We start from the raw sequence: 24896 nt of genomic DNA on the forward strand, positions 1-24896 counted from the left end.
AAATTCTGTACCTTTGCCTTACTGGGATAAATAACATCTTTCCTATTTCAGATGGGTGATCAATCGACTTTCTAAGTGAGAACTGTTATCTATCTGATGTTGGTGCATTAGTCTTGGAGGAAAATTGAAGTGATTATTACCTCTGTGTCTGACACAAAATATAAGTATATGTCTATAAGTGAATCAAATATTTTAAGAATTAAACAGCATTCTAGGGGAAAATATAGTTATTAATATCAGATAGACAACTCTGATTGTGTTGAGTGTCTGACTTAGGGAGGTGGTTTTGCCAGTTATTTCCCCTCGGTGGGGTGAATTTAATAAAAATGGAAATTTGCTATAGCATGCTTATTGCATATTTAATTTAGAAAATAATCTGATACTTCTTTGAGTAGGACATGCTGAATCAGCTTCCATGGCAGCTGTGAGAGCACGGGTTCTGGATAGAGACACCTGAATTCAGGTCCTGGTTCTGCCACTCACTAGTTTGTGATTTGGGGAAAATTGTTTAGGAAAAACATTTACCTCATAAGATTATTCTGAAAACACTTTTATCATAGGAGTATTATAACATAAGTTAATACATGGGAAGTTCTGAGGTCAGTGTCTGTGATATACTAAGTGCTTCAGAAATTTGGCCACAGTTATTATTTAAATGAACCTAAATGGGTTCCCAGAGTTTTTTACTGATTTTAACCAAAAAAAAAAAAAAAGGGTTCTGTGGTCAAAAAAGCTTACAAATCAGGTTTAACATAATCAACCTTTTTAAAATATAATATTTTCTATATTAAATGTGTATTATGAATATCCAAGGGAGAATTTAGTTTCAAATATTTGACCATATAAACCTTTTTCATAGCTGATGTTGTTCCCTATGGGAAAAAACAACAATATCCTAACCTCTGGTTCAGAAGTTAAGGAATTTTTGAGTCATGGGGCCTGAATCACCAGGACAGTAATTTAAAGCATGGTAATCGGTTATCCTATCGGCCTCATAGGTCTGAAAACACTCCCTTTTTAGAACAACATTTTGTAAAGTGGGATTGGTAGGAGACAGAATATGTACCGTTAAAACACAGACATTGGAGTTGGACAGACCGGGGTTTCAATTTCCCAAACAAGCTATTTAATATCTCTAAGCCACAGTGTCCTCAGCTATTGAAAGGACAGTAATAGTGATATTTACCTCCTAGGCTTGCTCTATGAATTAAATCAGGTAATGCCTGGCTTTTAGCTATTAATGATGTATTTATTCCAACAGTGGGGCTAATGTTTGTCAACAAATAATGAATTAGTTATTCTATTCTCAACTAACTACTGTACTCATTCAGAGCCCTTGGTGCCTCTAAGGTTGCAGTAAAAACACACACAAAAAAACCCCCCACTGGAATGGGAATAAGCATCTGTGGGTTTTAAAGCACCCTTTGTGCTTGATTAAGTAGTTAATGAACATATATGACATGTTTACCAAGATTACCACAACCCTCTGTGCTTAGTTTTCTCTTCTGTGAAAAACAACCATAACAGCAACACACCTTGTCTACTTGTAACAGAGTTACTGTGAGAAACAGAAATGCTTACATACATATGATTTTCTTAAACTATAAAGGCCTATAGCTTTTTCAGAAATAATTTATTACATGTTTACTATAGTCTAGGCACTGTGGTAGGTCTTACATGTGATACCTCATTTTAATCCTTACTATGAGGTGGTATTTTTATACCTACTTTAGAGATGAGGAAACTGAGGCTCAGGGAGGCTAAGTACTACTAATTTTTCCCAAGCTCACCTGGCTTATAGAGCCAAGAATCAACTCCAGATCTGTCTGACTTGAAAGTGCTTAGAACCATTGTGCTTTAAAAAATAATAACGTTGCTCGGCCGGCGTGGCTCAGTGGTTGAACGTCGATCTATGAACCAGGAGGCCATGGTTCGATTCCCGGTCTGGTCACTTGCCTGGGTTGGAGGCTCGATCCCCAGTGTGGGGCATGCAGGAGGCACTGATCAATGCTATTGCCTTATCATTAATGTTTCTATCTTTCTCTCCCTCTCCTTTCCTCTCTGAAAATAATAATAACATTAAAACACATTTTAAGTTAGAGATTAGTATTGGCCACATACAATTCATCTCTCTGGCAGTTCTACAGACACCTTTTTGATGTTGTAAAACTCCTTAACTTGGACAATAGCCACTCAATGAGTGAAGATGAAGCATTGGGTAGGAAATAGAGTGGTCAATACAGAATCCAGTGTCTTAATTGGATGATTATTTATAGACACTGGCTAATTTGATTAACTTTCCCTGTGACTTAGGTATATTTGCCATAATTATTACAATGACTAGCATGTTTGAGGTCACAAGCTCCAGAAAGTCCAGTCACCTGTGTTAAGTGATCTCTACCTCCTGAGAGTTTCTGGATGACAAATTGACATGCATGGCAAGTAGTTTCATGAACTGCAATAGAGCAAGGTCTGTCAGAGAAGGAAAATCTGTATTAATCATATGCTATAAAACACTTTTTGTTAGTTACATATATTCCTTTACTTTCATTTCCTAAGAATAGCTCAGCTGTCAAAGCATTTCCATGATTTCCATAGATTCGTCAAATACTGTGCGATCGAATTATTGCTCTGAGAGAAGCTACAATTAAAACACATTAATCATTGTAACAAAGGATCCTTATTGAAGCTGACAAAGATGGTGAAATCTGATGAATAATTGGTCTGGTTAATCTTTTAAAAAAGTGAATTAAACTGCTAACAAGTTAAATCACTGTGATTTTCAAAATAAGCCTCCAGGGTGAGCAGAGAATGGGAATATTATCATCATTTAAAAAAAGATATTTGCTTTCTTCTTCTCACCTCTCGACTTGCACTGGAGGCCCAGGGTTAGAATTAGGGGGACCCTGAGGACCAGCTGGCAGAATGAGGTTGGTCCAAGTGTAAGGGCATGTTCTTCACTTTCCTCTTCAATGATTCCTCAATATTTCTAAGAGAGGCATACAGTGGATAGAAGAAGATCCAGAACTAATATGGCACCCACTTACCAGCCATTCTCAATGACTTCAAGTGGACCCATCATGTGGTTCTGATTTCATCCCCACTCTAAGCCAACAAACCATGACAATGAGGTCACTCTGGTATAATTGCCCCTTATGCCCTTTTTCCAGTCAGATCACTTATCCTTCCAGATACCTCTCCTATTTGCATTTCAATTACTGTGGAAAATATACTATGCTCTGAAATAAACTGAGATGGGCAAATATGAACTGGTAATCCATTGCAAATGGACGGAAGAGGACTTTTGAGCTAAAGTCTTGACTCGGGCTAGGCCTCCACAATTTTTGGGAGTTTTAGTGGATGCTGTGATGAATGGTCCAGACCCTCTTCAGGAAGAAAGGGGTTATTCCCCCAGCTGCTGGGAGTGATGATAGATTTGGCCCTCAGCTGTTAGCCTTGAGTAAAGAAAACTGAACACACTCTTCAAGGTCATACATACTTCTTTATAGGGGTAGCTGATGTCCAATTATGGGGCTGTAAAGACTGGCCTGTTGCCACAGTTCCCTGTGGGGTTGGCAATACTGTCTTTGTTGGGATTACAATACTGCTCACTTTCTCCCTTGGGGTCTTGACCAAGAAAAATCTGTTAAGAGGATAGGTAATACCCACAAAAATTAATTTTCCCTGGGATCTCCCGTCACGCTGCAATTAAGTCACTTTAAACTCTTTAATCTCTTGGTGATGCTATTGCCTAGGTCATTGTGAGAAAAAGCCAAATTTATAATGCTCTTGCTATGAATCAGATCCCTATCTCTATCTTAGGTTTCAACCTAGAAAATCTTAACAAAACTATAAAGTATCAAAGAAAAGAAACAGAATAAAGTGGGCCTCAGAGAAAAGCAAAGTGGAATTGGCTCAGGATAAAGAAGTTGTATTAACTCCCTTCCAATGCAAAAAGTCTATTGTGTTGAAACTGTTCAACTCTTCTTTGACTTCCTATTGGAACAAACAAGATTGAAGAAGGGAAGATTTTGGCTAGAAGATGTACTGCAGATGCTTTTTATAGGTTCTAAATCACTTTACACATTTCTTTCCATCCTTTTCTTTTTTTCTTAGGTAAACAATACTATTCTACCCTAGCTCTGGCCCCTGAGATGCCATTTAGGCCCGACATCAAGCTAAGCCTGATTAAGAAGTATGCAGATGAAAATTAATAAATAAATAAATAATCCAAAATACACTCATAAAATTAGGCCAACCAGCCTCTTCAGTTTTTGTGTTTTTTTTTTTTTAATCTTTTTGTATCTTTGGCCTCCTAAGGGGCAAGCAAGGGGCCTCAGACTAGGGATAATTGGCTGGTCTTAAGGTGCTCTTAAGGTTGTCAATATCATGGACAACCAAGTTCCATGTCTTAGTACTCAGAAAAAGTAGAATTCAGAAGAGCAAAAGTGCTACTTTAAGATACTCCCATTTAAAAAAAAAAAAAAAAAAAAGATACTCCCATTTTCTTCTTCCAGATTCCTCAATATTTGTAGAAAGAATTCGTTTTAGTTTTTTGAAAGCATTGTTTTCTGTGTACATGTATGTGTGTGCATGTGAACATTAATGTAGGTAGGTGTTTCCCAGCATCTAGAAGGGTTCAGGAATCTGGAGGAGGCGCTGCGGTGTAAATTAATAAATAGACTAGAAATATAAATTTGTAATCCATGGGGGAGCCAGAGGGAGCTTAGCTATAGGAACCAAGTTCTTCTGAATCTCCGGACCCCTCGCTCTTTATTAACACAAATTGTCCTAAGGCAGGGTAGATATACATATCAAAGGTTAAGGTTTGGTATACAGTAGGCATTGTTAGTTTTGGGGGAACTGCCTTTGGCTGGCTGTTCAGGTGTTTGGCCAGCAGGAGGCAATAACATGTAGATTAAAATACCCTCAGCTGTCTGGCAACAGGCAATAATATATGCAAATCTTTCGGTGTGGGGAAATGCCTTCAAGCTATTCCAGTAGGTAATAACATGTATTCAGCCCTGCTGAATATAGAATCCTCAAGGTTCCATCAACCTTTTGATGAAACTTCTTACATTTATGACATGGTGGAATTAGCCTCCGGCAGAACATACGCACACATCTGTACACCAAATCTCTAAATAGCGTGTATATGGGGCTTTCCCCTTCCTAGTGGGAGTTGAAAGAAAGGGAATCTTGATAGAAATGGTAGAAATATTAGTCTTTGAAATTCACCATAAGATTCAATCCACTGGTTTGGTGTGGCAGATATACTACATCAAGTCATAACTTCTCTGCTGGGAGATGCAGCATGTTGCCATGGCATCGCTGTCCATGGTGCTGACATTACTGAGCTAAGTAGGCATGGATGTTTCTCTTAATCCTGAGACACTGCTGAATTGAAATGAAGGTCCTTGTGAGTGCTTATGTCAAAATGCTCATAGTTGTACACTTTTTCTTTTCTTTCTTTTTTTTTTTTTTGGCTATCAATACCTTTTAAGTGTTCACACTTTGTTTTATTCTTGAAGATTCATAGCAAAAATACATGGAACTTAATATGAGTTTTGATACATTGGGCAATTACAAAAATCTAAACAAGACAAGTCCATAAAATATGTTCCTCCTTGTGGGGACAGAACCTTCCATTCCACTAAGCAGAGAGAACCACAACTGATTATTGTTCTAATTTGGAGATTGACAGACTTGGAGACAAAATATATTTTTTTACAAAAAAAAACACACAAATAAAACTCAACACAGTCAACTGCCTCAACTCCCCTCTCCTTTCTACATTTTCTTATTTACATCATATAACCAGAATGGACAAAGGCATAAGGCAGAGATATGTGGGACAGGGTTAGGTACACTGCGACTGAATGCCAGACAGACACATGAGTTTCCTGAGGTGATTGAGAAATGTACTTTGAATCAACCACTCAGTGTTGTAGCTGAGAAATACAAACAGGGGGGAAAGAATTAAAAAGAAGCTACAGGAACTGCTGGTAGGAGGCCTGATGTCCACGGCAAATGTTTAAAATCCAACTTATATAGTGAGAGGATGGCCTGAATATATGGTCAGTACATTTACATAGAAATCTGTAACTATGAAGTTAGTACCTCTTTGTAATAACACAAGCTGGAATGCTAACAACACATAAACACTTCTGCTAAAAGCCCACTGAGTCAAATCATGCCTTCCAAGCAAGAAGGAAACTTATTTGCATTCTCAAGACATGACTTGCTTTGGGACAAAAATTGAGTACTAAATTTACTAACACTTTTTATCTCTCGTATCATTAACACCTTCTTGTTATATTTGTCTGACTCCTTAGTGGCTGCCAGTCCTCCTGAACCCCCTCCAATGATGATGAGGTCATAGTCGCAGGCCTTAGAAAGATTCTCAGAGCCACTAATTTTTAGTAGCTTTTGAAGTCTGCCCTCCTGATCCACCTTCAGGTTTGGAACATGGTTGCCTATCTTTGTCTGTTTCACAAAAACAAGGAGTATGGTTTCCGAGGTCAGTTCTAACAATGCTCCCTTGAGGCCCAGCCCATCCTATGAATAGGAGCTCTAGGATATCAGGCTCTTCTTCAGGCGTCCCACCACTTATGCTCTGATGCAATACAGAACTGAACTGTATTATTTTTCCATCTGAAGAGTAACTTTAATTTTTACTATATTGCAGAACTAAATTATGATTTAAATATCCCTTGTGTGTAGAGAATTCACATATACTGAAGAGTTCTATCATGTTTCAGTTAATTACAAAATTTCCTCCTCTGGAAGCCACATCAGCCATCCACTCTTCCCCATATCTCTCCACTTATAACTCTATCTGGCTTTGAAAACATTCTACAATTTTATCATAATACCCACATAGCTCTATCTTCTTGTTGTAATGTACCCCGTGAAATCACACAAGGATGCCTCAAGAAGTCGAATTAAAGAGTCACATTTATTGCAAATCCGGGACTATGAGGGGGCATTTCGCTCTCCCAGATCTCATAGTGCCCGCCCCAGCCCCAACACCAGATTTATATCGGCAAAGTTCACAAAGGTATTGATTATATCCCAAGGTTTGGAATGAGGAACCTGGTTTGCAAAAAAGCAGTTTACAGAAGCAGAAGCAGTTTTACTTAAGCATGTTATCTAAATCATAGTTTTGGGTCTCCAGATCACTGAATTGACAGAAACACATTATCTAGAGCTCTCGGGTCTTGGGACCACCGAGTCAACAGGGACATGTTATCTGGAGCCCTTTGACCTTGGGATAATTGTGCTGTCCTTCCCAGGTACAGAAGAATGTGCTTCGATAACCAGTATGATCACAACCAATGGGATATTCACATTACAATCAATAGGGTATTCAGTCGAATGGGATAATTTATATAATTCAGAAAATCAAAATAACTTTCCTATTATTTTAGCAAGCATATAAGTACAGAAACCAAACAGCAGGGTTAGAGTTAAACTACAGTTTCTACCTGAGATGATTGCTACCATACTTCATTCTACTTTCAGCACACATTCTTAGCAGCAGTGAGAGCAATTGCCTTTTCAACCCTCACATGCCACTGTCATTGCCCTTTATTTCTTAGCTCATTCTGGTTTCCAGACTGCAATCCCCCTCACCTGCTAGGTTTTCCTTTTCGCTCATAAAAAATCCCACCCAGATTCCAAGGCCCAGCTCCTACTCTGCTTCCTCCATGAAACTTTCCTTGATAATCCAATTTAGTTTTCCCTCTCCTCTAAATTTTTTCAGGATTTATTATTTGGCATTTCACCTTAGACCATAGCACATTTGAAAGGGAATTTCAACTTTAATTCTGTGCCAATGTTGTACAATGTAAAGGGCCTGTGTTTTTAGTATTAGACAGTTCTCGATTTCAATTCTAGCTCCTCCATTTTGTAGTTTAAGTAAGGTTCGTAACTTTTTTGGAGCCTCATTTCTTCCCTAAGAAAAAATTATATTAACACAATAAGCGCCAAGCCTGTTTTGTCTTCCCTTCTGTTTAGCCCATGATATCCGATTTCACCGATATGCTGGCAGCATCAGTGACGGACCAGTCCGGACGGAAAGTATAGTGTCAGTCACCGGTGACTGACATGGTGCTTAACGTGTTAACCTATATAGTATGAAATTATATATGCAGTATACATTACTTGGCACACGATAGGCTCTCAATAAGTTTTTGTTCTCTTCTCTTCCCTGCTGTAGCCTCCATTTCATATAGCACAATGTTGAACACATGGTAAATGTGGTTTTACTGAAATGCATACAAAATTCAGCCTGTCTACTCAACCTTGCTATGTGATCCATCTGCAAAAAACAGGCCATATCTGATCAAGCACATTCTGGGCAGGGAAGTGTCCACAAAATCTGAGAGCAAACATAAGAGAGACCATTTGGAGATGTTGGCTCTTGAAATGAGTTATCCTGATGGTTAATTTTATGTGTCAACTTGAATAGGCTAAGGCAGTGGTCGGCAAACTGCGGCTCACGAGCCACATGCGGCTCTTTGGCCCCTTGAGTGTGGCTCTTCCACAAAATACCACGTGCGGGTGCACACGTACAATGCGATTGAAACTTCGTGGCCCATGCGCAGAAGTCGGTTTTCGGGACAGGAGATAGATGAAACAAGTATACAAAACGAGTGTGGATGGGAGAGTTGAAAGAGGTCGACCTCAGCGAATGTACCTCAATAAGACTGAGGACGTTTTTAGCAAAGGCCAGCTTAGGAGTGCCCTAATTAAGTTAATAACAATGTACCTACCTATATAGTTTAAGTTTAAAAAATTTGGCTCTCAAAAGAAATTTCAATGGTTGTACTGTTGATATTTGGCTCTGTTGACTAACGAGTTTGCAGACCACTGGGCTAAGGGATGTCCAGATAGCTGGTAAAACATTATTTCTGGGTGTATCTGTGAGGATGTTTCCTGAAGAGATTAACATTTGAATAGGTAAACTAAGTAAAGAAGATCAAGCTCACTAATATGGGCATCATCCAATCTACTGAGGATCTGAATAGAACAAAAAGGTGGAGGAAGGCTGAATTTCCTCTCTACTTAAGCTGGCACATCCATCTTCTCCTGCCTTTGGATATCATGGAGCTCCTGGGCCCCAAGCCTTTGGATTCAGACCAGGGCTTACACTATTAACCTCCCACCCCCACCCCCATTCTTGGGTCTTTGGACTTGAATTACTAGTAGGTTGGATCCTACAGTTCTCAATTCTTCAGATTTGGACTAAATTACACCATCAGTTTTCCTGGTTCTCCAACTTGTAGACAGCAGTTTGTTGGACTTCTTGGCCTCCACAGCCACACGAATCAATTCCTATAATAAATCTCCTCATCTGTCTGTCTGTCTGTCTATATTTGGTTCTGATTCTCCGGAAAACCCTAACTAATACAGTCATGTTCTCAGTCAAGGTCTGATGAATGAGTACAAATACTCTGACAAAGAACACAATTGGATGTGGAAATCTGATTCCTGAACAACCTGTGCCCAAAACTCTTTAAAATTCAAAGCAGTGTTAGAGAAATTTCCTTTCTCTGCAGCATGCCAAATTTTGACATTTTTCCTCCTGACATTTTTTTATTTCTATTACCAGAAAGGGCAGGATTTATTCTAAAAAAAGAGAAGAAAAAGAAGGTAACAGAACATCAGTTTTAAGTGTTATTTTTGTTCTTGAAAAGACTTCCCATAGACTTAAAAAGAAAGCTTTTTTTTTTTTTTCCTTCCGAGATTTATTTTGATAGAATTATCCAAGCCTTGTCAGGGAGAACAAAATTTTGTGAGCCTACTATATGAGTAAATGCCAAATTACATGCTGTAAGTGTTTTGTTTTATTATCTCTGGGTCCAGTCAAAGAAGAGAAAAGAGTTTGAATCCAGAACTATTAGCATTTGGAGACAAAAGAGAGCCTTCACTGCAGCCATGTCTCAGGGCTTGCTTCCCAGCCCCATAGGCTCCATCACTCAGGTGAAAGGATGTTGTACCCAACCTCCCCACGACTGTATTCCCCCCACACCCGACCCCCCCCCCCCCACAGGCACACTTCTCTTCTGGAGATTCAAGAAGTTTACTAACAGGATCAATTTTCTTAGCAATCTCTTTCAAAACCTTTAAGCCAGCTTTATAAGGAGCACTCGGACACCAGTGCTTCCTTCTCTCTCTCTCTCTCTCTCTCTCTCTCTCTCTCTCTCTCTCTCTCTCTCTCTCTCCCTCTCCCTGTCTCTGTCTCTCTCCATAAAAAGTAACATTTTATTAAGGGCATTATGTCTGCACTGGCCTATCCTGGTCACAAAGAAGTAGCATAATGCAGTGGAAAGAGATTAGACTTTAATACCAGACATACCTAAATGTGAATCCAAGCTTTATTACTCCAGCTCTGCTACGTTGGGCAGATTACCTAACCCCTCTGATCCCCAGTTTCTTTATTTGTAAAAAGGAGACAGTAAGATCTATATTGAGGGAGTCATGGTTAGGATGAAACATATATGTAAAATGCCTAATGTATTGACTTGCCAGCAGTAGCAGCTCAATAAATGATATGCTGTTATTATAAGTGAAACCTGGGACTATGACATCTGAGAGACAAACTTTAGGTGTTAGAGACACCACAGGACGGCCACTATGTGTGGAAAGAGGTAGTAAGAGGGAGCAAGTAGGTGAGGCTAAAGAAATAAGCAGGGGCTTGCTTCATCACATAGGATCTCATGCAAACACAGTAAGGACTTTGAATTTTTGTTCTGAGTGTGATGGAAAAGGTGTAAGAGTTTTGACTAGGGGAATAAAATGATTAGATTTATGCATTAAAAATATGACTTTGGTTGCTGTGTGGAAAACAGACTGTACATGAGCAGTTGGGAGGACATTCTAGTCATCCAGATGAGAGCTGACCATGGTAGGAGGTGACGTTGCAGGTGGCTAGAAGTGTGAAGTGCTGTATGTCTTGATGGTGGAGTTGACAGGGCTTGCTGATGGACTGGATGCATCATGTGAGAGAGAAAGGAGAAATAAATATGATCTTTGGGTTCTTGCTCTGAGGAATTCAGAGAATAGAAGAGTCATTACTGAGAAGGAAGACTGTGAGAGAAGCAGTTTGGATCAGAGCTATCTATTAAATATCCAAGTGGGAACTGGAGATGGGACCTCAGAGCAGAAGTGAGGTAGGAATTTGGGTGTCATCATTATAGAAATGGTGTATATGGGGGGGGGGGATAAGGACACATTTGTAATACCTTAACTAATAAAGAATTTTTTTTAAAAAAAGAAATTATAAAAAAAGAAATGGTGTATAAAAAAAACCTTAAGAGTAGAGGAGTTTGCCAAAGCAGATAGAGAAGAAACCCAAGGACTGCAATGTTTAAAGGTTGGAAAAAGGAGAAAATCCAGTAAAATAGACTTAGGAGGAATATTCACCTCTGGATTTGGCAACATAAAGGTATTGGTAAATGGAATGGTGGGGACAAAAGTCTGATTTGAGTAAGTTCAAAAGTAAACAAAAACTGATGAAGCAGAGGAAAAAAACCAGTATAGACAATTCTTTTCAGGAATTTTATTGTACAGGAAAAGGGGGGGGGGGTGTTCTGGAGGGAGAAGTAGAACCTAGAGGGTTTTTTGTTTGTTTTTTAAGATGAAATGCATAGTGTTGGGAATCATTTAGAAGAGAGGGGAACTTAAGGGTGCAGGAGAAAGAAGAGAGAATTTCAGGAGTGAAGTCCTTAAAAACAGATAAAGGGAGATGAGATCTGAAAGAAGTGGGAAGATTGGCCTTAGACACAAGAGGAAAGAAGGCCCAGTTTATGGGCCCAGATGCAGGAAGCTGACAGAATAACTGTCTTGCATATTCCAGAACAGGGCCTGGACGTGAGCACATCACTGGCATTCTATTAGTATGAGATTTCACAGCACAACATGGGGAAAGTTAATTTTATTTTTCCCCTGGTTCCCTCCCACCAAACCCTCCTGCAGTCTTTGTGGCTTTCTAACCAGACTCCAGCATGGACACTGCATGCTAATGAGACAACACTTGGTCCAATCCCAGGCACTTGTTTCTGAATAATTAATCTGGCATTTTACCAGCACCTACAAGCCATGGTTTTTCTGATGATTAAATAAAGGCCAAGGCTCTTAACAACTGTCAACTAGCTGTTTGGTATGGTTTGGCTCCATATCATATGAACACACTGGGAAGTCTGGTCTCCCCTCCCCCTTTGGCCCGCCACCAAACCATAGGTCAGAAAGCAGGGGGTTCAGCTTAGTCATTCCAAGAAGATGAAGGAAGATAGGATGTCCTGATGATTCAGACCCTTCACACCCGTTTCAAGCATCACCTGAAGCCCCTAGCTTTCCTGAGTCCCTTCCAACCATTCAAGTGCCTTGTTTTTGTAGTTTTCTGGCAATTCTCACATCTTCCTTTTCTCCCTCCCCTAGTCTCATATTTCTTCTGTACGTGATAACACCAGCGTAAGTCCCCCAGACTGCATGACTCAAGCCCTAAATTAAAAATAAAAGCCTCTTTCTACTGAGAATTACACACACACACACACACACACACACACACACACACACACACACACACGTTGCTCTCAGCCCAGATTTGAAAATGCCAAACAGAAGCACCACCTTTTAAACAAACTTGGAGACTTTCTTTAAAGATAGCTGAAAGATGGAACTGAGGATTAGTTGGCAACCAGTTTTGAGAAGTCCTGCTGGCAATGCAGAGCTTCCTGAATTCACAAGGGCCTTAGAGGCACTGACATGGCAGAGATTGTTGTGGCAGAAGCAACTGGAAAATGTCCTGAGACTGAAACACAGACAGATTAACATCACCCGGGTGGACACTAATGACTTGCACTTTGAAATGCCAGAGGCTCATACTGCCAGTTAAAACAAGGAAAAAACACATTTCTAGTCTCCAAAGACCTTAGATCTTTCCAGACTCTGCAGGCAAATGCAGTCGTCATGAATTTCAGCAGCTGGGCAGCCCTTTTGTGCCTTCGGGGGAATCATTGCCAGAGTTTCTGTGGGCAGTATAGTCAGTAAAGCTGAATCAGACAATCACTGAAAACCTCCCAGAGGTTGTTAGTAATGATTCAACTTATAATTCAATGCAATCAAGCCTACAGCATTTCCAAACACCAACCTTATTTTAGCAGTACTTGGAAAACCGCTCTTTCCTCTGAACATTTACAAGCTCAACAAATGGGTTTCCAAACAAATCTTATGATTTACCATGGACAGATAATTAGAATGTTTTTTCAACCACTGGTGTCTGGATAAAGTAATTTTGTCCCAGCATGGACATTTCTAGGAAATAAACAAAAGTCAAAGAGGACAGGCTTGTTGGAAGCTTTCTCAAAAGGAAAATCTTCCAAGAACTGCTGCTCTCAGCTACAAGAAGGAAATGTTCCCACAATGATTTGATTAGCAAAATAAACATGGGCTTTGAGTAGTGCAGAGCATCAAAAGGATATCTGATGTGACCGAAGGGAGGAATATCTGGTTAAACATCTGAAACTGCAAAGGGGTAGGAACTGATAAAATGTAATGACAACCTCATTAATTCAGTCCTTAAATGAATCTAAAATTCCAAGATCAATTTTGCACTTTTCAATTTGGTCAACAAATAACTTAATGGTGCACTGCACCAGGTTCTACACAGAACCGAGTTCTCAGTCAATTTCTGATACAGTTGAGAAGGCAGGACTAACAGAATGAAAGGGGATATAATTAAATGCCAAATTGTGTAATTCTTGTTTTAAGCTGAGTATAAGAAGTTCAGAAATGAGAGAAATCAGTGTTGGCTGAGATGGAAGAGCTCCTGAGAGGCAGAATAGCCCCTAAATGAACCCAATATGTCTTCTACTTGGCCTGCCTGCAATTGACACCTATAATATTGTGCCCTTGTATCAAGACCGTTATTTAAAACAGTACAAGGTACTGCATGGGAGAACATATTTGCCAATGATATTTCAGATAAGGGTTTAATCTCCAAAATTTACAGAGAACTCATACAACTTAACAAAAGGAAGATAAACAACCTAATCAAAAAATGGGTAAAGGACATAAATAGACACTTTTCGAAAGAGGACATACAGAAGGCTGAGAGACATGAAAACATGCTCAAAGTCACTAATCATCTGAGAGATGCAAATCAAAACAACAATGAGGTACCATCTCACACCTGTCAGAATGGCTATCATCAACAAATCCACAAACGACAAGTGCTGGGGAGGATGTGGAGAAAAAGGAACTCTCGTGCACTGCTGGTGGGAATGCAGACTGGTGCAGCCACTATGGAAGACAGTACGGAGTTTCCTCAAAAAACTAAAAATGGAACTCCCATTTGACCAAGTAATCACACTTCTAGGACTATATCTGAAGAAACCAGAAACACCAATCAGAAAGGATATATGCACCCCTATGTTGAAAGCAGCACAATTCACCATAGCTAAGATTTGGAAACAACCTAAGTGCCCATCAGCAGATGAGGGGATTAAAAAACTATGGTACATCTACACAATGGAATACTACGATGCTATAAAAAAAGAAGGAACTTTACCATTTGCAACAGCATAAATGGAACTGAAGAGCATTATGTTAAGCGAAATAAGCCAGTCGGAGAAAGATAAGTATCACATGATCTCACTCATATGTGGGATATAATGATCAACATAATTTGATAAACAAGAATAGATCCAGAGACAAATGGCAGGGGAGGAGGGTGGTTAGAGAGCAACCAAAGGACTTGTAAGCATGCATATTAGCATAACCAATGGACACAGACACTGGGGCAGTGGGGGCTTGCCCGGGGAGGGAATGGCTGGGGGGGGGGGTCAATCGGGGGGAAAAAGGAGACGTATGTAAAACTTTAGACAATAAACTTTAAAAAATTAAAAGAAAAAAAGTAAAACAAAACCAAACAAAAAACAGTACAAGGTAGTGGTTCAATACACTGGCTCTGGAACCAGCCTGTCTGGGTTTCAAACCTGGCTCAACCACTTACTAGCAGTCTGTGTGATCCTGAGCAACTTGGGCTTTCTGTGCCTCAGTTCCATTTGTAAAATGTAGTTAATAATATAATCCATCTCATAGAACCACTGTGAAAGTGAAATGAGTTAATTTATGTAATTCACTCAATAAATTTATAATTAGATGTGTATCAGAATTACCTGGGGAGTTTATGTAAAACATATATGTCATGGGATCTGTAGAAGTTGGAGGAACTAAGCCCTCTAGAGCAGCGAATTATATTTGGGGAGATAGCGGTAGTGTGTAGTACAGAATCAAATAAGACTTTTTTCTTCTTTGAAAGTCTCATTTCCAAGCCATTTGGTCAACAGACATTTCACCTTTGCTTTAGGCCGCAGTGGTTCTCAACCTTCTGGCCCTTCTGGTCCTCATGTTGTGACCCCCAACCATAAAATTATTTTCGTTGCTACTTCATAACTGTAATGTTGCTACTGTTAAGAATCATAATGTAAATATCTGATATGCAGGATGGTTTTAGGCGACCCCTGTGAAAGGGTCGTTCAACCCCCAAAGGGGTCACGACCCACAGGTTGAGAACTGCTGCTCTAGGGTATTTCTCCTCAAGCTCTATTTTTGCACTGTTTTCCTGTGGAATTTTTTGTTGTTGTGTTAGTTTCAATTTGGAGTATATCTGATTTTTTAAATTAAAAAAATTAGTTATCCTTAATTTGTTCCCTTTTGTTTAAACTTTGGAGTACAGCTTGGCTGTATTTTTTTTTCTTTTTTTTTTTTAATATATTTTATTGATTTTTTACAGAGAGGAAGGGAGAGAGATAGAGAGTTAGAAACATCGATGAGAGAGAAACATTGATCAGCCGCCTCCTGCACATCCCCCACTGGGGATGTGCCCGCAACCCACGTACATGCCCTTGACCGGAATCGAACCTGGGACCTTTCAGTCCGCAGGCCGACGCTCTATCCACTGAGCCAAACCGGTTTTGGCAGCTGTATTTTAATCTTTCAGCATTTTCAGTGCATTATTTTTTTTAAATGTAATGAAATTACAATCAACAAAATAATAAAAAATGATGAGGACACAGAGAATGAATTGAAACATTCCATTAATAATAAAGAATAAACACTTATTCATGTTTAGAGGAAGCATGCTGCCAAAGAACTAAATCTAAAATTTGGGAGAATGACGATCCTATCCAAACTCAACATGTATTAAATCCTTTTTTCTAGTGCAACAGCAAAAACCTCTCCCAAACTAGTTTAAGTACAAAGGTTACCAACTGGTTCATGCAACTGGGAAGCCCAGGTATAAATTTGGCTTGAAGCACAATGGGATATAGAAACCCCAGTGAAGTCACCAGGCTTCTCTCTAGTCCTTGGCTCTACTTCTCTATGTGATGTTCTCATTCTCTCCTACTACATACAGGTGTCTTCAGTGGGCAGGGAGAATGGCCAGCAGCAATTACTGATTCACATTCTCATGGCTGGTGACTCTAGGATAAGACATATGCCATACTAGCGGCATTTATAAATCCAATTGCCTTAGTTTGGGTACCCAAAACGAAAACTCTAGCCAAAAGGATGGAGTTCTCTCATAGGCTAGGCCTGGGTCACATGCTGATCCCTGTGTCTATAAGTAGGGGGTGATATTGGAAATCAGAAGAACTATGTATGTAAGAGAAACTGGAACAACAACAACAACAAAATGCTGACACAGTCTTCTCCTTCTCACATGCAGCAATAAGAACATATCTTCCTTCCCATATATAGTTCACAAACTGCTTTAATTTAACATAATTCAACTTTCCCACACTCAACTGAAAACATACCACTAGCTCTCCAGTGGAAGACAACACAAAGACACACATCGTTTGTACATCCTGCTGTGTGAACCATTTTCCTAAGTGATTTGCATTCTTCCCAATCAGACCTGGAAAACAGGATGGGCAGCCAAGGACAGCCAGATCAGTGTCTTTGCAACTTAATGCAACGGAAAATCCATATATTCTGTCCTAAGCCCAAGGAAACTCTATTAGTCTCCCTCTCCAATTTAAACTGAAATTACCAGAAGGCAAGTTACATAAAAGCGTCCAGCTTTTAAAAGACGAATTTTCAACCCTTAGAGAGGCACAAGCTAAAACAGAAATACCACATTATCTATTGCTCAGAAAAAATGAAATGTATTTTCTAGTTCCTTAAAAACAAAAAAATCAATTAACCAGGAAATTTAAGAGGTTCATGTCACATTTCAGGAATTAACAATGACTGTCAATAAGACTTCCTAAAGTTTATTTTCAGCTATTACAAGGATTACAACTGCTTTCTGTCTTGAAGGGACTCAGTTGTATAATACGTTGAAATGCCAATTACGTTTGACTACTATTGATTTATTCAGACACTGTCTGCCCTGTGGGAAACACATAAACTTTCAGCCTTCACACATGATAACACTGGGAAAATATCAGCAACAACCCCTTGTTGCCAGTGCTGGTTACTTTCTTATAGTAAATGACCCTGCATCTGTCTTCCTGGTTTGTGGGTTTATGAAAGAATTATTATTTGACAGAAGTGTTGCTGAAGGGTATAACAATGATAAATTGGATCTCCACTTACACTGAGAATCTTGGGCTGTGTGCAAATAAAAGTCAAAGCAGAGTATTTTTTAAATAATTGGGAATCACATACATGAATAAATTTGGATATGGAAGATGTAATCACAGATGGAAGAAGCCCAGATTCATTAGACAAGTTGCCTTAAGAGAAAATACAATCATAGCTAAACATTAAATCTGTTGCTTAAAATGTTAAGGTTTTTAAGCAAAATAGGCTTTAAACTCAAGGCAATCACTTGGTTCTTTGCTCACACTGTTTTTTTTGTGTGTGTGTTTTTTTAAATCTCTATAGTTGAAAGTATTACATATGTCCCCTTTTTCCCACCCATTGACCTCCTCCAGCCTGCCCCCGCCTCCCACCCCAGACCTTCACCACCCTATTGTCTGTGTCCATGGGCCATGCATATATGCATACAAGGTCTTTGGTTGATTATCTTCCACCCACCCATCCTCCCCTGCCTTCCCTCCGTGATTCTGCAATCTGTTCCAAGCTTCCATGTCTCTGGATCCACTCCGTTCATCAGTTTATTTTGTTAATTAGATTCCATATATGAGTGAGATCATGTGATACTTGTCTTTCTCTGGATGACTTATTTCAGTTAGCATGATACTCTCCAGGTCCCTCCATGCTGTCTCCAAGGGTAAGAGATTCTTCTGTTTTACTGCTGCATAGTATTCCATGGTATAAATGGGCCACAGCTTTTTTTATTCACTCATCTACTGATGGGCACTTGGGCTATTTCCAGATCTTAGCTATTGAAAATTGGCTCACACTATTTTGAATGGATTTGTGTGAAAACTGGAGAAGACTCCAAAAAGGTGGACAAACAATTATGAGTGATCGGTTTGATTTTCTAATCTTTTGTGATTAATCATAAAAAGTAGGGTCCCTGTTAGGATGCCAAAAAAGTTTAATTGACCTAAGTAAAATGAGAATAATGTCCCCTACCTTATAAATTTCCCATTCAGGGTATTGAATACTATACTTCCAGCTCAGAATTTTGAAGATGAATGTTTCTTTTTTTTAAAAAAAAAAATTGGTCTTAAATGAAAATCTTTGTCTTAGATTATAATGGCTACAATCTCAGATACTTCATGTTTTATGTAAAACTAGAGGCCCAGTGCATGAATTGGTGCACCAGTGGGGTCCCTTGGCCTGGCCTGCGGGATCAGGCCGAAACTGGCTCTCCAACATCCCCCGAGGGGTCTCGGATTGCGAGAGGGTGCAAGCCAGGCCAAGGGACCCCACCAATGCATGATCAGGGTTGGGGAGGGACGCAGGAGGTTGGCCAACAAGGGAGACACCGTGGGAGGGCTCTAGGGTGTGTCCAGCCCATCTTGCTCAATCCCCATAGGCAGGATCCCAGCAGCAAGCTAACCTACCAGTTGGAGCATCTGCCCCCTGGTGGTCAGTGCACATCATAGCAAGCAGTTGAGCGGCCTTAGCATATCATTAGCATATTACACTTTGATTGGTTGGACAGATGACCGGACACAGCATTATATAGGATGGGCAAGATTTGGAGTAGCTCAAGTGTTCATTAATAGATGAGTGAATAAAAAAGCTGTGGAACAACTAAACAATGGGATACTACTTGGCCATAAAAAAAGGAAGGAAATCTTGCTCTTTGTGCTAGCGAGAGTATTATGCTAAGTGAAATTAGCCAGTCAGAGAAAGACGAATGCCATATAATTTCACTTACATGTAGAATCTAATGAACAAAATAAACTAACAATCAAAATAGAAACAGGCTATAGATAAAGAGAACAGACTGAATGCCCTCAGAGGGGAAGGAGGTCACAGGGCTGGGTGAAAAAGGTGAACGGATTAAGCAAACACGCAAACGCACACGCACACACTCACAGACAGACAGCAGTATGGTGATTACCAAAGGGAAAGAGTAGGGGGAGGCTGAAGAGGGTATAGGCGGGATACATGGTGATGGAAGGCGACTTGACTTGGGGTGGTGAACACACAATACAATATACACATGATGAATTATAGGATTGTACCCCTGAGACCTATATAATTTTAACCAACCCCAGTAAGTCAGTAAAAAAAGAAAAAGTGACACAGTTCTTTTTCAAGGAGCTGTCAAGGGAGCTCAACAGCCAAAGGGGAAATGACTAGGCAGGGCTTCCAAAGGTAGCTTCTGAGTGTCCACCTGGGAACGGGAAGGACGCAGCCAGGTGGGGTGGAGGGAGTGGAAGCCTGTCCCACCTGCGCGCAGGGAACTTTTCTGGACCATAAACCCTGTGAAAGCAAGAGCCTCCCATGTGATCCGCCAGACTCTTCCTCGTATTGCTCTTACCTCGGCTGCTGGTGCATGTATTGCAGGAAGCGGGGAGCGTGCGCGCTGGGGAGGATGAGTTCGGTGCAAGCTTTGAAAGTGTCAGACTCCAGCTATATTTCATAAAGCCAGGCACTGCCTAGGGAGGCGGGGTCGGACCTAGGTCTTCCTTTACCCTGTCCCCCGGCACAGTGCAAAGGTCCCCAACGCTTTCCTGTCACACATTTCTGAGAGCCATGGGACGTCCCCACTCAATTCGCGCAGCCACACTGAACGCCAGGGGCAGCAGCCTCCGCGCTGAGAACTCCGCACTCCGGGATCTTCACAGTCGGCCCCGCCCCGGAGTTCTCGAGGGTTCTCGTCAGTCGGCCCGCGGCGAGCTCCGGCGTTCACCTGGGAGGAGTCGACCTCTGCCGACTCTACCAACTGAATAGCGTAGGGGTGGAGCGGCTAAACATGCTGGGATGAAGGTCATAAAACGGAAAGTGAAACTCCCTTAAATAACAAATAAAGTCCCATTGTCATGTTAAACGTGGCGCGGGGCTCGTCTCTCCTCAGAGAAGTAGGCACTTCCATCTTCCAAGCGAAAACAGACTCAGGCCTCCCCTGGCGCCTGGCGCGCTCGGCCTTGGTCTCTCCCGCGCCGGACGACCCCGGGGTCACGTGCTCCCCCTGTCCTTCTGGAGGAACGTGCAGGCAGCCTGCGGTCTGCACCGCCGAGCCATGGCAGCCCTTCTGAGACCCGCCCGCTGGCTCCTCCGCGCCGGGGCGGCCCCGCGCCTCCCGCTCTCCCTGCGCCTCCTCGCCGGCGGCCCAGGCCGGCCGCACGCCGCCCGCTGTCATCCCGCAGCTCTCGCCGCGCCGGTCCCCGGGTGAGTGCCCCGCACTCCCCGCAGCCCGCCTGCAGTTCGGGCGTCTTCCGGGTGATGAGTCGTGGACCCTGGAGGGGCATGGTCCCTCCTGCCCCCTCTCCGTGCCCACTCGCCGCTCCAGGGCTGAACATCCCGGGGCATCGGACCATGCTCCCTACAGGCATTTTCGGGTGGTGGGGTTGGTTGCCTTCAGAAGGTCATGTCCGCGGGCATGGCTTGTTTCCGGTTAGGATCATGTCCTCGGGCTACCTCCGGCCTACGAAGCCGAGGGGGGCTGTGAAGGCTGCTGCGAGGGTCGGCTGTTACTTTCCTTAGGATTGATCGGCCAGGGCTGTCCCTTGGGCACGCATTATTGGCGATCAGTAACCAGCTAGGACTTCGATTTTGAGTTTTATTTCGGGGGGGAGGGGGAGAATAGGTGGGGAGTTTTGAATGAGCCTAGGGATAGCTTAGAGATGGTCATTTAATTATGATCAGTTTGGGATTTTGCTTGAATTTCCTAGTATTTACGAGATTGTGGTATGGGTTGGGAGTTGTCACCGTAGGCTCGGTAAGTGTCGATGAATGAATAAATGAACACACGCAAGGCACTCCGTGGGGACTCCAAAGGCAAGTTAAATTCTCAGTGGGTGTCACATGTGTGAGTAAATGCCCTCATGGGTTGAAGTTTATCAAGAGATAGGTTTGGTGTTAGACTTTTGGGGGTGGGGGTGGGGACTAAGGAAGCCTGATGAAAGTGTTCCTTTGAGTAGTATTCCTGACCACTGAGAAGGGGAGATGGGCACTGAGGTTTTAGAATTGGGGAAAAGCTGACTTTGAAAGACCAGTGTTTAAAGGTATTTTGGGAGACAGCATAAGAACTAAGACTGAGCTAAGGATCTGTAATAGGCCCGGGCTGGACTGCTGACCTCTATTTATTTGCCTAGTGCCATTAGACAAGTTCCTTAATTTCTCCAGCCAGGCCTATTTCCTTAGTTATAAAGTGGGAGTAGTGTTGGTAGTGGGGCCTGGCCCCTAGTAAGTGCTTTATTAGTTACTTTAGTAATAAGTATGATTACATGGATCTTTGTGCACCGGCCTGGAAACCGGCTCTCTGCATGAAGTTAAATGGAGGAAACGTTTCATGACTGCTTAACAACTTAGTTATAAATCTTGGGAATGTAGCCTACTTGTAGCCTGGAGCCTGCCTGGATTTTCTCATTAGGCCTCAGCCGTTGACCTTCTTGCCTCTGCTTTCGCAGAACTACATCTTTTGGCTTTCAGAGTGTTCTTCTGACAAAGAAAGTTATGCCAGTTACTCTTATTTGTCTAGTCCTTAACATCCCTTGAAGGGTCTTATCATTCATCTTCACTGTTGCATTTGAGGGACACAACAGAGGGAACACAATCTAGTAGAAAGGGTATCCTATATAATAATCTCCTATATAATAAAAGCGTAATATGCTAAGTGTCTGACGAATCGGTCAACCGCTCAACCAGTCGCTATGATGCGCACTGACCACCAGGGGGCAGACGCTCCGACTGGTAGGTTAGCTTGCTGCTGGGGTCCAGCCGATGGGGACTGGGCGAGAGGGCCGGACATGCCCTGGAGCCCTCCCACGGCCCTCCCCAGCCGGAGGGCCCCAATGGGCCCCTATAAGGGTCAGCTGGCCAACCTCCCATGGTCCCTCCCCGGCCAGCTGGCCCCCAGCGGCCCCCCTGATCGCCTGACAGGCCAAGGGGCCCCACCCATGCACGAATCCGTGCACTGCGCCTCTAGTTCTATTATAGAAGGTCTGGGTGTTCATCAGACCTGGGTTCCATTTACTTGCTGCAAAATCTTAACCTAACCTCTTTTATCCTCAGCCTCATCTGTAAAGTAGAGGTAACAGGTCTTTCCTGCTTCTTTGTAAAATTGAGTTCTTGTCATTTAGGACTCAACTTAAATGCTATTTCTTTAGAGAAGCCTTATGTCAACACTCTAAAACAGTGGTTCCCAACCTGTGGGTCGCGACCTCTTTGGCAGTCGAACGACCCTTTCTCAGGGGTCGCCTAAGACCATCCTGCATATCAGATATTTACATTACGATTCATAACAGTAGCAACGTTACAGTTACGAAGTAGCAACGAAAATAATTTTATGGTTGGGTCACAACATGAGGAACTTTATTTAAAGGGCCAGAAGGTTGAGAACCACTGCTCTAAAAACTACCCTATTTTAGTTTTATGGCATATCTCACTTGTCTGATATTACTTGTTTATCTTTTCTCTATTTTCTTAGAAAATAAGTTGCCTGAGAGCAGAACTTTGTCTTATTCACCACTGTGTGCTCAGCAAGTAAAGAAGTATTTGTCCCCTTATTCTCCTGGGCACTAAACCATTTTTCTATGCAATCTTCTATCCCTCAGCCTCTAAGCATGCCTAGGTCTTTCCCACCTGAAAGACAAAACTTTTCCCAGGACTCTAGATCAGCAGTTCTCAACCTGTGGGTCGCGACCCTTTGGGGGTTGAACGACCTCGAACAACCCTTTCACAGGTGTCGCCTAAGACCATCGGAAAACACATATATAATTAGTATTGTTTTTGTGATTAATCACTATGCTTTAATTATGTTCAATTTGTAACAATGAAATTGGGGGTCACCACAACATGAGGAACTATATTAAAGGGTCGCGGCATTAGGAAGGTTGCGAACCACTGCTCTAGATGCTTCCCAACCTCTCTTCCCTGTCTGTACTCCCATCCTACATTTCCTCTTTGCATCCACTCATCTACCCACTGCAGTCACCTCTACAAAAGCCATCGTTGCCTTATTACCTTTTTTATCGTATATATTTAAATTATAAAACTCATGAGGAACAATTGCAAAATGCAGGGGAAAAGCAGTAAACTAAAAATCATCCTAATTCTATAACCCAGAAAGAACCATTGATATATATAACTCCTTCTAGTCACTTATGTATGTGTGAGATGATCCATGTTCAAGGCCTTGCTCTCTGGCATATTACTCTGTCTCCCATTTTGCCTGCATTAGACCCTTTTCTTGGCATCGGTGACATTACTCTTTCTTGTCTTTAGAATTTTTCTCAGTGGCTTTGGTGCTTCCTTTTTCCTCTGTTTATCTCTTAAATGTTGATGTTTTGGGGGGTTTTGTCCTTCGTCCTTTGCTTTTTAATTTTTTTATCCCCTTTGGGTGACCTCTTCCATTTTCAGGGTATCAGCCCCTACCTATCTGATGATGGCATGATTTCTCTTCCTGTACATAGACTATGTACTAGACATCATGATTGAACTACAGGTACTTCAGATCCGTCACATCTCATATTGGACTAGTCTTTCCTCCCAAATCTGTTCCTTGTATGTTTTGTGCTTTTGTGAATATTGCTATTGCTGTTTCCTTGAGATTTTTCATTCATATTTCATTGACACCTCCCCCACCCCCATGTATTGACTCCACAGTGATTAAGTCTTAGTAGATCTACTTCATATGGAATGAATCCGTTTCTCCAACTCCCATATCATTCCCTAGTCTCCTTGATAATTTGATCATGTCATTTTATTACTTACAGTCAGACACTGTGGTGACTCCCATTAGGTCCAGGATAAGGTGCTCCATGATCTGGAGATGTTGGAGCCTCACTTCTTATGAGTTCTTTCCCATGGCATCCTATATTCTAACCATACCAAACTACTATTTTGAAGTCTACAGGGTTTCTGAAACTATAATGAGTATAAGAATTTCCTGGGGATATTGTTAAAAATGTAGGTTTTGCCCTAGCCTGTTTGGCTCAGTGGATAGAGCGGCAGCCTGCGGACTGAAGGGTCCTGGGTTTGAATCCAGTCAAGGGCACATGCTCAGGTTACAAGCTCACTCCCCAGTATGGGGCGTGCAGGATGCAGCCAGTCAATGATTCCTTCACATCATTGATGTTTCTATCTGTCTCTCCCTCTCCCTTCCTCTCTGAAATCAATAAAAATATATTTTAAAAAAATTTAAGAAGTAGGTTTGGATTTTATAAATATAGGCAGGGGACTGAGATTCTGCATTTCTAACAGGCCCCCAAATGATAAAAATGCTGGTCTGTGGACCAACAGGGCTCTGGTGGGCCATGCTGCATATCTGCTTGCTTTTGAATATAATG

The 24896-nt window shown here is 41.6% G+C and overlaps 1 protein-coding gene and 1 long non-coding RNA gene across 7 annotated transcripts in view; one reads left to right on the plus strand and one right to left on the minus strand.

Annotated features, from left to right (window-relative positions):
• Window positions 1–20526, minus strand: part of LOC132213414 (uncharacterized) — a 106912-nt gene extending 86386 nt beyond the window's left edge. For 2 of the 4 annotated variants that reach the window (XR_009447987.1, XR_009447986.1), the window contains exons 1-2: window positions 19925–20526; window positions 2382–2472 (exon numbers count right to left, since the gene is read on the minus strand). This is a non-coding gene — a long non-coding RNA (uncharacterized LOC132213414). Of the gene's footprint in view, window positions 1–2381; window positions 2473–2862; window positions 2990–19924 lie in introns of all 4 variants that reach the window. The other 2 variants (XR_009447985.1, XR_009447984.1) reach the window with 2 other exon arrangements.
• A 38-nt stretch (window positions 20527–20564) lies between these two features.
• The window catches only part of LRPPRC (leucine rich pentatricopeptide repeat containing), a 91608-nt gene continuing 87276 nt past the window's right edge, over window positions 20565–24896 (plus strand). For all 3 annotated transcript variants that reach the window (XM_059659964.1, XM_059659967.1, XM_059659966.1), the window contains exon 1: window positions 20565–20775. In XM_059659964.1, the coding sequence (XP_059515947.1) occupies window positions 20627–20775 (149 nt within the window). In that variant the 5' untranslated portion in view covers window positions 20565–20626. The remainder of the gene's footprint in view (window positions 20776–24896) is intronic.

The sequence above is a fragment of the Myotis daubentonii genome, chromosome 12 (genome assembly GCF_963259705.1).
Source record: "Myotis daubentonii chromosome 12, mMyoDau2.1, whole genome shotgun sequence".
Taxonomy (NCBI): Eukaryota; Metazoa; Chordata; class Mammalia; order Chiroptera; family Vespertilionidae; genus Myotis; species Myotis daubentonii.